The sequence below is a fragment of the Electrophorus electricus genome, chromosome 25 (assembly GCF_041902795.1).
Source record: "Electrophorus electricus isolate QZ-2024a chromosome 25, ASM4190279v1, whole genome shotgun sequence".
Lineage (NCBI taxonomy): Eukaryota > Metazoa > Chordata > Actinopteri > Gymnotiformes > Gymnotidae > Electrophorus > Electrophorus electricus.
The window spans coordinates 1,572,501-1,587,500 of NC_137521.1; the positions used below are offsets into that span (position 1 = coordinate 1,572,501).

The window sequence follows — 15,000 nt, forward strand, 5'->3', positions numbered from 1 at the left end:
AGAAAAAAAAAGCCGAGAGAGAGAGAGAGAGAGAGAGAGAGAGAGACGGAGGATGTTCACATGCACGGAGAGGTCCGTTAGCCCGCGGGCTAATTTCCAGTCGCCCGTCAGCGGTCTCCGCCGTCTTTATGCGTGCGAACTCTGTCTTAGAAGCCCAGACACTTGCAGTTGAACGCAGTGCGCCGGGGCACGAGCTATACAAACACGCGGAGGAAGCGTAAAGTGAAGAAGATGTGGGTCTTTTTTGTCCAGACACGCAGACGTTGCCTAGATACCAGCACCGCCACCTCCGGTAAGAGGCCTTTTGTGCTCAAGAGCGCCAAAGTGCGCGCTCTTCACGACCCGATGGCCTGCTCCCTCGCCCACGGCGCCTCCTCCGCACGGATCGCGCCGGGGGCCTTCTCCTCTGCTCCGATAACGGACGTCTCCGTGCTCCGCGCCCCCCTCACGCGGGACGCGGGGTGGCAGAGGTCCGGGGCCCGGCACGGGGCGGCCCTACCGCGCCGACGAGAGCAGGTGTGTCGGTGCGGTCTGTCTCGGTCCTGTCAGCGCTACGCTGTCATTAGCCGGGCACGGACGCGGCGCGCGGGGGCGGGGGGTTAGCGCGGCGTCTCTTAGGGCCCTCGGTAATTACGCTCTGACATAATTAACCCAGCAAGCCCATTAGCCCAGCGCTGGCTAGAAGACGGGAGAGAGAAGCCCCCGCTATAATTATTTGTTGTGCACATGCTAATGAGGCCAGCTGTGCACCCATCGTACAACACGAACAAATTAATTTACAAGGCTGTGCTCCAAGGGCCTCTTTTCTTTTCTCCTTACTCTCACACACACTTCAAAACCGCTGCCTTCTCCCCGATTTATTTATTTATTTATTTATTTATTTTTAAGCGACGAGTGGCTATCGAGGAGCCGCACGCGCCGGAACCTGGGAAAGGTTCGGAGGTCAGAGCCTCGGTTTTCTTTAGGAGCTCCACGAGGACGGGGCATTTGAATGACACTTCTGCGTGCAAAGGAATGGGGGGAGCAAATGTTTCAAACGAAAGAACTCTTTGAATCCCGTCAAAGTTGATTTATTTTCATAAAAGTTGTAGAGGGCAGGAGTAGGAATGTATGTAAAAACACTCTGACGTAGCGTTTTGCCGTAGCGTCTAAACCGTCCCGAACCCTGGAGTTCTGACTTTTCCTCTCTTCGTCCGGCACGCACACCTGCAAGGTCCTTCTTCGAAAAAATTTAGATAGAATCTGTCTCACATTTGTCTGCCAGTGTCCACTACGGGTCCCCGCCTGGGACTCAAACCCGGCTGACCCGGCTGGGATTCAAACCCATACGGTTCCGGGCGGTTCTGCTGTCGGCCACGGCCAGCGACGGACAGCACAGCATGCGTCCGGACCCGACCAAACACTCCAGCTCCTACGAAAATTCCATCACCGTAAACACCGCCCGGAACAAAACGGTGACATCTTAAACGTTCGCTGGGAAACGAACGAAGTGCCTAATTCCTTTGTTCCGTTCGATTTAGAGTGCCGTCACTCCGCGCACTTGATATTCTGCGAGTGCGTTAAAGCGCCGCTGCCGTCACCTTGATGCAGAAGCAGAGAGGGCGCGCGCGCGAGCGTGGCGTCTGCGTCTGCCGCGGCGTGCGCGGGAAGACTAACTTCCCCAGAAAGGCCTTTGTTAGCGCACCAGTCTGAAGGACAGAGTCTGGCTTACATCAATAAGCATCACCTGTGAAACAGTCTTGAAAGAGACTGTCACGGCCGCGTGGGCCGTGACTATAGACGCACACCCGCTCACAAAAGGATGAAGAAAATAAAAAAAGATCTTTTGAACCCTGTTCAGAACGTTTAGACGAAGGCCGTGGCTGAGATGAGGCTCCGCACGTCCTAGAGGTCATGATAACAGGGGCCCTTAGGCCGGGTCATTAATGATATCACCACACATGTCACTCCGGAGGGGTAGGGGGTGGGGGTTTGAGACATTCTGTCCGTAAAGGTCCGAAAATCAGACACACACACAAACACAAATCACTAAAACGTACAATAATACAAGCCTGCAAATACTGCTCATATGGACCTTCCCTCTCTTACTGACTCTTACCGTGCGCACACACACACACACACACACACACACTCCTATACGGACCCTGTGGGGTTTCTCCCTCCGCAGGGATCCATTGGCTGGCCCGCCTCTTTTATGAACATAATGCATTATTAAGCAGCTCAAATATCTCCTGGGCCTTTTGTTTATTACTGCCCTTCTACAAGCACATCATCTCCACGCGTCCAAAGATACCTCGTTCTCCATTCACGCGCCAGAGCCACAAGGCAAACACAGCCCCGCCCACCGTCACGTACACGCCACACCCACGCGCACCAACGCACGCAATAACACGTGACAATGCACACGTTGCTCTGCGACGAAATATCCTCAGACGAAGCCAGACGGCAAACGTCAAGGCCCCCCTGCCTAAATAACGTAGAAGCCCAAGGCGCTGGTGAAAGGCGTGGCCGTGAGCAGGCCCCACCCTAAAGCTGCCGCCCAGACGCAAAGACAGACTGAGGTGAGGGTTAAATGAAATGGCCGTGTGTTTTCATGTGTTTGGCTATCTCTGCTTGGTTTTGCAATTAAGGCGAGACATACGGAGGCGTCAACCTGAGAAGATCCCTCTCTCCGAGTTAATCCCAGAATTCGGCTAACACGTGGTGGCTCAGTCAGCCGCCCTGACTCGACCCGACGATAACTGAGACGGAGAGCGACCTCAAATTTTGGGGGGCCATCTCAGCTGCCGAAGTTGGCGGCAGTACCGCCGGCCGCCACTAGGCAGCAGTGTAACACAGGCCTCGGTGGTGAGCGCCAGCCTCCGCCAGGCAGCTGAACTCAGCTCAAAGTGGATCTCTCCTCCAAAACTTGGCCTGGCTGCTCCTGTCTGTGCCGTGCAGTCTGCGCTCCTGTGTGGAGTCTAAACTCTTGCCTGACTTGAAAGGTGCAACAGAGAGCCACGGGGAATGAGAAGAGAAGAGGAGAGAGAGAGAGAGAGAGAGAGAGAGAGAGAGTCTCACGGGGGCAGGCATGCATAAAAACACGGGGAGAGGCGTCACCAACAACTGCAGCGCCTGTCTCGCGGCTATGCCCCCGGCAACGGCCCCGACGGTCCTCTCCAGGTGAAGCGGCACCAAAAGACGCCCTCTGCTACACAGCTTTGAATGACAGCCTGCTTCTATCTGTGCCTCGCTCTCTCTCTCTGCCTCTCTGACACTAAGGGAGGAAGAGGCGCAGGGGGGGGGGGGGTCGTGGAGGAGGGTTGCTTCCTCGGGAGCTTCCGATTCGTCGGCGTCGAGGAGGCTGACGGGAGGCATCCGGGAGCGGATAGGCAGCCGCATGGCCTCGGGGCACAGTGGCTGGGAAGGAGCTAGCAGACATGACCGAGGGGGCGTGGCCTAGACGGAGACGACACCCCCCCCCCATCCCCCCCCGGGACGGGCGGCCCCCGGGACAGGAAGAGGAGGTAGGCGTGTAGCAGGAGGGCTGTAAGTGAGCTGGAACGCCCTTATCTCCAACACATAACAAAAACGCTCCACAATAAAGCCCTAAAGGCTGCGGGTCGCGACGTGGAGTGCGCGCGAGTAGAGGGGCCTATCTTTGCGAGGACTTACGGACAGACGTCAACGGTTCAGTCAGGGAGGAGTGGGGGGTTTTGACGCCTTTAGCTTTTCACTCCCTTGAAATAAGTGTCTTTTCATGTTTCCCTTCCACACAGGCTACTGTTGTGCCTGCGAGTTCCTTCCCTAATGTGTCGTCTCGTGACGAACCTACCCGCCCGCGCGCCCGCGGCCGCCCGCACGCCGCCGCACACGGCGTGGCGTTCAGTACATCTGGTTCACAGTTGTATTTGGTAATTATACTCGACTGAGCGATCGGGGTTGGAATAATTGCTGACGGAAGAAGAAAAAGAGATGAAAACAGGGAGACATCACAGAGTGGCAGATTTCTGTCGACATCAGCCGTGGGACGAGGGGAGGGAGGATTAGCGCGGAGAGAGCAAAGAAAGAATCAGCACTTACAGCCCCCCACACACACACACACACACACACACACACACACACACACACACCCTTCCAGGAAGAGAAGAAAAACCCTGCTCATTGTAGATAAACAGACGAGGGCCACGGCTCCTTCTTCAACACGTGGGCCGGCGCGTGGGTGGCGGGGACCGGCCGCCACGCCCTAAGCTGCTTTTCAGGAGGGGCCGTGGAGCGAGTCCCCGTGGCGACGCGTGGGCGGGGCTGAGGCAGAGGAGCCTCTCGGGTGAGATATGCGAGAGGAAGGGCGAGAAGGCCTGGGAGCAGGAATGGCTGTGCCCGTCGTGTGAAGAAGAATTGGGTCTGTCGGGGAATTAACAACACATGAGGTTGGTTGTATGTTGGCGTGTGCGTGTGTGTGTGTGTGTGTATGTGCACGTGCGTCTGGTGGGGGGGGGGGGGGGGGGCGCAAATCCGCACATGCTTAAGCGGACATAAATGGTTTAGAGGAAGCACAATGGTGAGAGGACCAAAGCCAAGTCACTGTGTGTGTATGTGTGTGTGTGTGTGTGTGTGTGTGTGACCTTGTGCGTAGCTGCAGAAAGGCACTGATAAATAGGCTGTGGTGGACAGTGGGCTTGGTCTGCAGATGGCAGGTTCTGTCAGGGGTCGGCGTGGATGAGATCGCACCCCTCGCTGGACAGAACTTTGGCTCGGCATCCTGGGCCCGAGGCCCTCTCCCATCCCCACCTCCACCCGTCCTCTTTCACATGCTATATCCCCAGCGGGCACGTCGGGTGGAGATCTCTACATCCCCCCAGTCGGGTTTTAATTAGTCCACCGCAGTCATCCGGTCTCGGGCCGTGAACCCCGCAGGCCGTGCCGGGCCCGCGGACTCCGGCGCCAAGCCTGGCTACCCGTCAATCTGCACGTGCACATCCACGCGTTATTCTGTAAACCACCTGTTCTGCATAACTGGGTCCCTGGACTGCCGGTCACCGAGAGGACGTTTGGTGTGATGCGGGACGTGCTCCTGGACTTCCTTTTCCTGGAAACGCGGCAGGTCCGATGCACATCTGGGGGAAAGCTGGCGTTCGCCCGCGTGCATGTGTGTGCGTGCGCAGGTGTGCGTGTGAGGTGTGTGTGTCTGTGCGTAGGTGTGTGGCTCACCTGGGGCTTCAATCAGCTGTTTGTAAACTCCCAGAAATGCAGTCTCGGCTTCCCTGCTGCGCTGGCTCAGAGCAACCACCTACAACACAGAGACGGGGTCACTCAGCGGCTCCCAGACACACACAAACGTGCGCGCACGCACACACTCACACACGCGTGCGCGCACACACGCCCACACGTGCGCACGCACACACACACACACAAGACACACACTCCCTTTTTTGCCCTTCTTCAGGAATACGAGGACACATGATGCACAGTATTCATGATTATATCAATGAATCACCGCCCCTTCATTAATGCAGAATGCCCGGTGGTTGCCATGGCAGTTTTGCATGTGCCGTCCTCCTGATTTTCACCGTTGGTCAGTTTCTGACCACAGAGGTGCCAAAGGTGGTAGACAAGTGGCATCGACGCATGTAAAAAGTCTCCAGGGACACCACCGAGCCTAACGCACTCCCGCACACGCAGAACCCACCACCACGTCTGCATCGTCGCTGTACTGAGATCAGTCCGCCACTCAAATAGTATCTGGCCAGCAGTGGTCCTAACCGTTATAAACCGACCAGTGTTGAATGGGGAAGCTGGCGGTGTACAGCCCGGAAATGCGCGCCAGATTCACACCAGCCGCAGCTAGCCGAGTGACCGGTCAGTGCAGGGTTACAGCAGCAACGTGGAATGAAGGCCCGTATGCGCGACCTGGTCTCATCTTCGCTGACCAAGAGGAACACAAAACACTGCCCGTGTTTGTTTACCCGTGCGCGAGTAGGCCCTGCGCGTCAGACGTCGACCGAGTGCGTGCGGGGCCAAAACGCGGCACGAAATCAGCGCGCAAACAGAACTGCAGCCTCGCTGCACAAAGACAGAGGACAGGCAGGTCGGTGCGGGCCCTCACTCCCAACGTCGGGCTCTGCTCTGCGGGGGCCTCAAACCAATTACGGGTTCATTAGGGGAGCGCGGGCAAGCAGAATGGACCGCCACCTGGCCCCATGGAGAGGGCACATGTGCCTGTGGATACGTGGGCGGGAGAGAGCGCCCCAGACCACACAATACGGCCCCCGCCCACACTGGCCGCTCGGCTACGAGCCCTCGCCCGCCTCGGGGGTGGGGGGGGCAGTCCACACTGTCCTGGCTCATATTAGAGGGGTGTCACTCGGACAGGACAAAACAAACAAGCAAACACACTGGAGGAATGGTATCGTGGTCATTTTGCCATTTTATGGATTTGTGGTATTAAGAACGAAAGCTTGTTTCATCATTTGGCTATTTGATATTTGAACAACCACTGGGGGGGGGGGGTCATAATTTTATTTTGTATATTTGTCTAAAAAAATGTTAGTTACGGTGCAATTAATATTAAGCTCAACCAATGTAAAAAGGGTAATTCTCATTTCATTTCAGCCATCATTTTATAATGAATATTAAGGTTTAAGGAATATGAAGGGTGGAACGGCATTCGAAATGCTTGCAGCTGCATGGGAGGTTTTGAATTTACAGTAAGGAGCTGTTGTCCCTGGAGGTTCATAACGCAAGCATCATGTTCACTAAAATATCTTAAAGATAAGAGCCTGCCAATACTCCAGCTCACTGCTTCATAGAGTCCATGTTAAAATAGAGAAGCACTACACCAATCGATACAGATACAATAGTCTCCTGCTTTCCCTGTCTGAAAGCAATAGCTTCTCTCTCTCTCTCTCTCTCTCTCTCTCTCTCATTCGCTCACACTCTCTCTCTCTCTCTGTCTCTCCTTTCTTCGTTTTCCAGGACATCACTGTTAGTTGCTACATCAGCACACAGGCCGTCACACGCAGAGCACAACATAAATATGTATGTGTGTGCGCGTGTGTGATGCAGACACTAACGGGCGATTCTGCGTTAACGCTCCGGCTTTCTGAACGGTTTAATTAACCCCCGGGTTTTAAAGTGCAGCAGCTGGCATAACGGAGTCCGACGAGCCACGGACATGTTTCGTCTCAAGTTTAGCTCCAACGTCTCTCACGCTCCCTTTTCCCAGAACAGGCCAGAGCCAAAACTTGTGATATTCTGCACATTTCCAATATTCAGGGTTTTTTTCACCTCAGCAATTCTAATATTCAAACATTTCAATATATTTTTGTAATAAATCTCAAAAAATCTGGATAAACACGTTGGCTGTTTACTAACCCTCTGTTTATGGTAAAGGTAAGCTGGTGCCTTTGATGGAGATATTAAGGGCAGAGCGTTGGTGAACTTGGTATGACCCATCATTCATCCCATCTTCATTAACATCTTCCTAATAACAGCACGTCGATAGATGGTGCTTGCGTGCGTTTGCGCGCGTGTGTGTGGTTACATGCTTACTCTGTTTTTAGACTGACACCCACCTCTCACAGTCTTTCATCAAGAAAGAACATAAAGAAAACCTCCACAATCACACCATTAACCCGTCGGACCCCAGCAGCAAGGACATCAATCATTAAACGCACACACCACACACTGTGTATCTTCTCCTCTCAGATCTCCAGCAGGCCCTGTAGGCCTGGGATGCTTCTCTTCGCCTCTCTGGTCCTAACCTGAGCTCTCGAAGCGTACGGGCCTGCCCCGGCTCCGCTGATCCGGCAAGATTACCGACAACGTACACGCCACCGCGCCAGGCCTCACGCCGGCGCAGGCGATGACATTCCCACAATCCCTGCTGAAAGGGACAGAGAGGCACCTCCAACTGCAGGTCAGAGGGAAATGTCACTGGCCCCGTTTTAGTGCTTTTATCCGTCCAGAGTGGATACGGCCAGCAATTTCCTGGGACGCACGCGGGCGAGTGGGGCGTGCGTGTCTGCCACGCGCCGGCGACGCCGTTAAACGCGGGCGCCTAAATTCCGGCTTCAAACGCTCGCTCCCTCTGCCGGCGCCAAATTTCAAAAGGGTGAGAAAGAATCATTAGTGTTCTGGATAGGACCCACTCAGCCCCTGCCTCTGGCTCCCAGTGACTGGTGGAAAAGTCAAACATGCGACAACGGAAGGCGCGGAAGACCCAGACCCGTTCTTTACGCGGTTCTGTTTAACGGGGGCGGCCTGAGTAAGTGTGTGCGTGTAAAAGTCGGGAGAGAGAACGAGGGGGGAGAGAGAGAAAGGAAACAAGAGAGAGAGAGAACTATGGCTCAGACCAAAAAAAATCGATGGCAGCATCTTGACTGGAAAAAAAGTGCATTAAAGAACACAATGGAGAGACAGAGGGGGAGAGAGAGAGAGAGAGAGAGAGAGAGAGAGAGAGAGAGGGAACGAGAGAACGCCAGTCACAAAGGCAGAGCCAGAGAAAGAGAGCAGGGCAGAGCGAGAGACAGAGAAGCGCCAATAAAGACTAGCAATTAGCAATTATGCACTCATCAATTATAATTACCACAACTGGTGATTATGCAATTATCATAGTGAATCGTCAGTTTTTAGCTGCAGTGTTCACACGGAGGTGTGTTATGACGGGTCTGGTGGGGGAGTTTGGCTTCGGACTCAGCGAAGACAGAAGGGGAGTCTTAGTGAGCGCTAATTACGCACTAGAGCGAAGGACAAGTTTGGTGTCGTCGTGTGTCAAAGCCAAAGCCTATTTAAGAGTATCAGCGCGCTCACACACATTTAGAATGGCTAAGCTATGTCTCAATGCACCCTGCACGCTATTGTTGCGATGTGCGCAGCCATGGCGATGGACTTGTCTATTAACACGCCCAACGCCCCCGCGAGGCATGCACGGCTGGTGTCAACGGCGTACGGAGGTACAGGCGAGGGGCGTGAACGTGGGTTCGGGGATGGTGCGTGGGGCATCGTGGACGAGCACTGGTTCACAGTCCCAGACAGTCGGAGAAGTCCCAGTAGAGCTGTGGGAGGAGTGGCAGGTGGAGCACTGCGCACGCAGACGCACGCAGACGCACGCGTACGTCCCGTGGGAGAGCTGTGTGCGAGGCACGGGGCACAATGAGCAGTCAGAGACCTGACACGCATCCAGTACTCACGTCAGTTCTAATCAGCAGCTTCTGTTTCACTCACACGCACGCGCGCGCAAACGCACACACACGTCGGCTTCTCTCTCCGTCACCCTGCCGTGCGTGTGCGCGCGCGCGTGTGTGTGTCGTTATCTGCAGGCCGTGTGCAGATCTTCTCAAGCAAATAAGACTCCTTTACAGTGCACGACCAAGCAGGGAGGAGGCCACACCAGCTAAACCCCACGGCCACCTACCGCACACGTGCCCCGACAACAGAGGCTAAGAAATATAAATACTGAAAGTTGATAAACTATATACGAATCGATTTCCCCAAAAAATATATAGCTATACATTTCTTTTTTGTGTATGGGTTTTGGAAATCGATTCATCTATAGGTTATCAACTTTCACTATTTATATTTGTCTTACAAACAAACTTAAGCATAAACCATTGCATATATAATAAAAAATTTAAAAAATCAAATCGCACACACACACACGTGTGAAACACAAGCTGCTGATTGGAACTGACGTGAGTACTGATGTGTGTCAGGTCTCTGACTGCTCATTCTACCCTGTGCCTCACACACAGCAGTCCCACTCTACACTCGATGTGTTTCCCAAGAATACACATTTCTGTGGGTGTTTATACAGTGTGTGTGTGTGTGCGCGGTAAGAGTCAGTAAGAGAGGGAAGGTCCATATGAGCAGTATTTGCAGGCTTGTATTATTGTATGTTTTAGTGACTTGTGTTTGTGTGTGTGTCTGAGTTATATATCCACTGCCTGGCCAAAAAAAAGGTCACCACCTGGATTAACTAAGCAGATAGGTAAGAGCCTCCCATTGGATAATTACTGCATGGGTGATTATGTTTCAGCTGGCAACAAGTTATTTAACCCTAACTGATGCAGTGAGTAGCTTCTCATTTGTTAAACAACCATGTTGAAAGACACATCCTGTGGTCATGGAAAAGATGTTAATCTGTTTCAGAAGGGTCAAATTATTGGCATGCATCAAGCAGAGAAATCATATATGGAGATTGCTGAAACTACTAAAATCGGTTTAAGAACTGTCCAACACATTATTAAAAAGTGGAAGGACAATGGAGAAACATCATCTTCTAGGAAGGAATGTGGTCAGAAAAAAATCTTGAATGATCGTGATCGGCGATCACTTAAACATGTGGTGAAATCAAATCATAGAAAAACAACCGTAGAACTCAGGGATATGTTTAATAGTGAAAGTAAGAGCATTTCCACACGCACAATGCGAAGGGAACTCAAGGGATTGGGACTAAACAGCTGTGTAGCCTTAAGAAAACCACTTGTCAGTGACAACTGGCAACCGGCAAAAACAGCTTCGATTTGTTAGGGAGCATAAAGATTGGACTCTGGAGCAATGGAAGAAGGTCATGTGGTCTGATGAGTCCAGATTTACCCTGTTCCAGAGTGATGGGTGCATCAGGGTAAGAAGAGAGGCGGCTGAAGTGATGCACCCATCATGCCTAGTGCCTGCCGTACAAGCCTGTGGGGGAAGTGCTATCATCTGGGGTTGCTGCAGTTGGTCAGGTCCAGGTTCAGCAATGTTACCTGAATATACTGAACGACCAGGTTATTCCATCAATGGATTTTTTCTTCCCTGATGGCACGGGCATATTCCAAGATGACAATGCCAGGATTCATCGGGCTCAAATTGTGAAAGAGTGGTTCAGGAAGCATGAGACATCATTTTTACACATGGATTGGCCACCACAGAGTCCAGACCTGAACCCCATTGAGAATCTTTGGGATGTGTTGGAGAAGACTTTGCACAGTGGTCCAAATCTCCCATCATCAATACAAGATCTTGGGGGAAAAATTAAAGCAACTCTGGACAGAAATAAATGTTGTGACATTGCAGAAGCTTGTGGAAACGATGCCACAGCGAATGGGTGCCATAATCAAAGCTAGTGTGTGTGTGTGTAATATATATATATATATATATATATATATATGAGACACCAAGAAGGGGGTGAGAGGCAGGGAAAGCCTACCCGGTGCACACACACTCACGCACATGTGTTATTTCATTCTTCTGATACCACCACTGCTTTTCTATAATGTCAAAATAAACCAAGAACTTGCGTGTCCAACTTTTCACTGGTAGCATGTGCTGGGAAGTTCAAAGCCCGTCACGTATGTCTGATGTGTGAAGTTTCCAGCATCTTCCAGAACTCCAGCTCATCCTCAACAGCATAATGAATAGAGAAACACACACACACACACACACACACACACACACACACACACACACACACACACACACACAAAATCCGCAAAGCCAGGTACATCCACACATCCAAAGCAGGTCAGCCTGGTGGTCGGGCATTACACCCGGATCAAAGCCTTTCCCACCGCCACTGTCGCCGAGGCCGGGCCTGACCCGCGCCAGCCTCTGCCTGAACCTGCGTCCGGACGCCCTCCCGGCTGGCGCGGCGAGCGAATAGGGGGTGGCGAGGAAGGCCCAGGCGCGAGACGGGAGCGAGCAGATCCCGAGCCTTTATCTGAAGCCTTTGTACTTCAAAAGACAAGAAGCTTTCCTTCAGCAGAACAGCACTCCCAGACGTTTGAAGCATTAAGTGACCTTAGAGGGAACTCGTGTCTGAACAAAAGAGCGCCTAGCTGTGGAAGTGATAGGAGATGAAGGGGGAGAGAGAGAGAGAGAGAGAGAGAGGGAGGGAGGGAGAGAGAGAACCGTGTAGGGGGGGTGAATTAGATCGGATGAGCGATGAAGACGTAATGTGACTAATTTGAAGAGAGGAGGTGGAAATTTGAAAAGGACTGGCTAGCGGGGCATGGGGCAAGAATATTTTGTGTGTGTGTGTATGTGTGTGTGTGTGTGTGTGTGTGTGTGTGTGAGATGAAAGGAGAGGGCTGGGTGACAACTTAACACCACCATTGGGAGTGATCCGCATCTAGCCTGTGAGTGAAAGAAGTGCAGGTATGCGGACCCACCCTCGAGCCTTTTCACCATACCACGCAATTGTTCACGATGACACGGTGAAAATGCACAAGCGGAGCTCTTACGGAGCCCTCATCCGTTCTCCGAGAGCTGTTGGCGTGCCAGTCAAGCGAGGGAGGGAAAGAGAGAGGGAGAGATGGCTCTGGTTGGTGATGGATGAACCTGGCGCAGTGTGCCTCCTCTCCCCTTCTCCCTCGCAGAGCTGGTGACTTTCCAGCCCGGCAATTATCATTGCAGAAGGCGTAATAGCCTAATTAATTACCAGTGTCAGCGCAGCCTTTGTTTCACTGTAACGGGACATCACGCCAACAGAGCATCCGCTCAGAGGGGGAAAAAACCTCCGATGAAGGAGCGGTTCCCAGACCGCAGATGACACATGCGCGCGCGCACGTATGCGCGCGCTCCCCACGGCGGTGCCGAGTTAAAACCAGAAGCTGCGGTCTACGCGCCACTGAAAAATAACACACCGTACTGCCGAACCGATCAAAACCGGATATTCAAGATCAAAAACAAAAACAACCCTCCGTGACCCGCTCGAAGTGGCTGAGAGTAGGATACAGTGTCCAATGTAGATGTATTTCTGCGCTTCACCCCTCCCCCGACGTGAAGAAGTACCTCAGTGAGAAACACTTATGACCCCCACCCACACCCCCCGGGCCTCGTCGTGTGAGATATTACATGTCAGCTCTGTCATGCTCTCCTCCTTTACATCTTGGCCAAAAAACAGCGCCGCACAGACACTCAGAGGCCGGCAAAAGAATGTGTTGCCGTAGCAGCGGCGATGCTGGCAGGTGGCAATGGGAGGGGGGAACCCGCCCCTCTGACTGATGAAGGTGCCCGAACAAAGACAGTGCCCGTGACTTCCTGTGTCCTCGGCCGAGCACGGGGGCCACGGCTCACCCAAACCTAATAAACCCCGCTCGAAGGGGTGGGGGCGCAGCGCGTGTGCCTGCGTGTGAAGCAGCGGGATAGAGGAAAAGTGCACGTGCACATGCGGGTAGCCAAAAGGGCTGTGTGGGCCTTGGCACACCTGCATAAAGCAGTGTGTGTGTGGGTGTGTGTGAGTATGTGTGCATGAACGTGCACGATGGCACGCGCGTGCGTGCGCGCATGTGTACATGTTTGCAAACGTGCCTGTGCTGTGTGTGTACGTGCACGTGTGCATGTGTGCACGCGCGCATGTTTGAAAACATGCATGTGCTGTGTGTGCACGTGCGTGCGTGTGTGTGTGTGTGTGTCTGTGTGTGCGCTGGTGTAATCCTTGCAGGGCTACAGGCAGCGGGGGCTCATTGTAGAGCGCACTGACTCTAATAGGAGCCGGCGCGGCTGTAGCGTGCTGCCCGCCGACTCCCGCCGTGAGGGGTTTTTTGCATAATTAATGACTGTTGATGTTTCCAGGTAGTCGCTCAGCAAATTCACTCCAGACCGGCTGCCACGATCGGCCGTCTCCGGCGAGAGTGACACCGGAACAGACAGCTAACATTACAGCCATAAACAAGGCAATTTTGTACAGTGTCTTCCATCATTATCATGAAGTGTTCAGGGGCGACAGTTCCAGTCTCTTCGGAGATGAGAGAAGAAAAGGAGAAATGAACAGAGAAGGGGGGGTGTGTGTCTGGTTGGCAGATGCAGAAAGCTTCCCTGTGTGTGTAAGCCTACAGAGGGTTCAGACTCCATGTTTAGTGAAGCGTCACCACACACCAAGATGTCAACCGGTAGTCTGCATCTAGTCGGCGCTTTCAAAAAAAAAGGGGGGGGGGGGTATTTTGGGGTGGGCGGGAGCCATGCAACCAAGCAACAGACGCAAGTGTTTGCGCGTGCGGGTCCTGCGCCCCACGACGCGCCGTCCGGCTCATCTCTATATCGGGTAGTGCGCAATTAAACATTTAAGACGCGCCAGGCACCCGGGGTGGGCTATTTTTTACGACTCCATCCCCACCACTCATTATTAATTTGCAATAACCTTTAAGGCTTTTTTGATGTCATACATATTTTACCGTGAGATATCGTTCCTTTCCACAGCTCTCGTGCAGGCCTCAGAAGTGTCAGAAGACAAATCGCCTGCGCTGTCTGAAGGTGTGTCAGGGCGGACTATAATTAGCTCCAGGTGAGAACAAAGATTAGGCCTCTGGAAGCAGAAGACTTGGGGCAGGAAAAAAAATGATATATATATAAAACTAGAGGAAAAATAGCCTCCAATACGGTTGAACAAAGACGTATTGCCACCGTGGCCACGGATGTGTGGACTAGCAAACCTGCGCCTTGATTTAAATGTTCCATTACTCATGGTTTATGAGAGACCAACACATAGCAGGCAGGCCTCTCTGTGGAGAGCAGTCCTGACACCCAGGGTCTGCACTCCGGTCAGGACGACGTGGTCAGTAACGTCTCACTGAGTGTTATCTAACGGTGATCCAGGCCCACGGTGTACCAAGGCAATCGTTCGAGGCTAGTTAGGCGCCACAGCAACGCGGACCCTGAATCGTCCGTTCCCGTGCCGTGTAAATCAGCTCTGAGGCCAGTGACGCCCAGGGGAAGGCGCGGGAGGGTGCAAGCCCCATAACTCAGCCGAGGGGCGTGGGCCGGCTGCCCTCCGGCCTGTCCGCCAGCCTGCGGAGTCTCTCTGGACACAGGCCCAGGCGTTGCCTCCAGGGGCCCCACCTCCGCGCCAAAGCTGCTCGACGAGCCTCTGCATCAATTTGCAGTGTTTGTTCAATGCCAACCTGATGGATCTCTTCTGGCTGGAGCAGTTGGCGTGGCCTGTGACAGTCGACGCCCCCCCCCGGCGTGAGGGGGAGGATGTTGTGGCCGTGCTTCTCATTTTGAGGTGGAAAGCTACATTAGTATAGAATATCCCACATG

The 15,000-nt window shown here is 53.2% G+C and overlaps 1 protein-coding gene across 3 annotated transcripts in view; it reads right to left on the reverse strand.

The window, feature by feature from the left end:
• cux2b (cut-like homeobox 2b) overlaps positions 1–15,000 on the reverse strand; it is an 87,364-nt gene that overhangs the window by 17,476 nt on the left and 54,888 nt on the right. For all 3 annotated transcript variants that reach the window (XM_035522232.2, XM_081707796.1, XM_081707798.1), the window contains exon 4: positions 5,191–5,269. In XM_035522232.2, the coding sequence (XP_035378125.1) occupies positions 5,191–5,269 (79 nt within the window). The remainder of the gene's footprint in view (positions 1–5,190; positions 5,270–15,000) is intronic.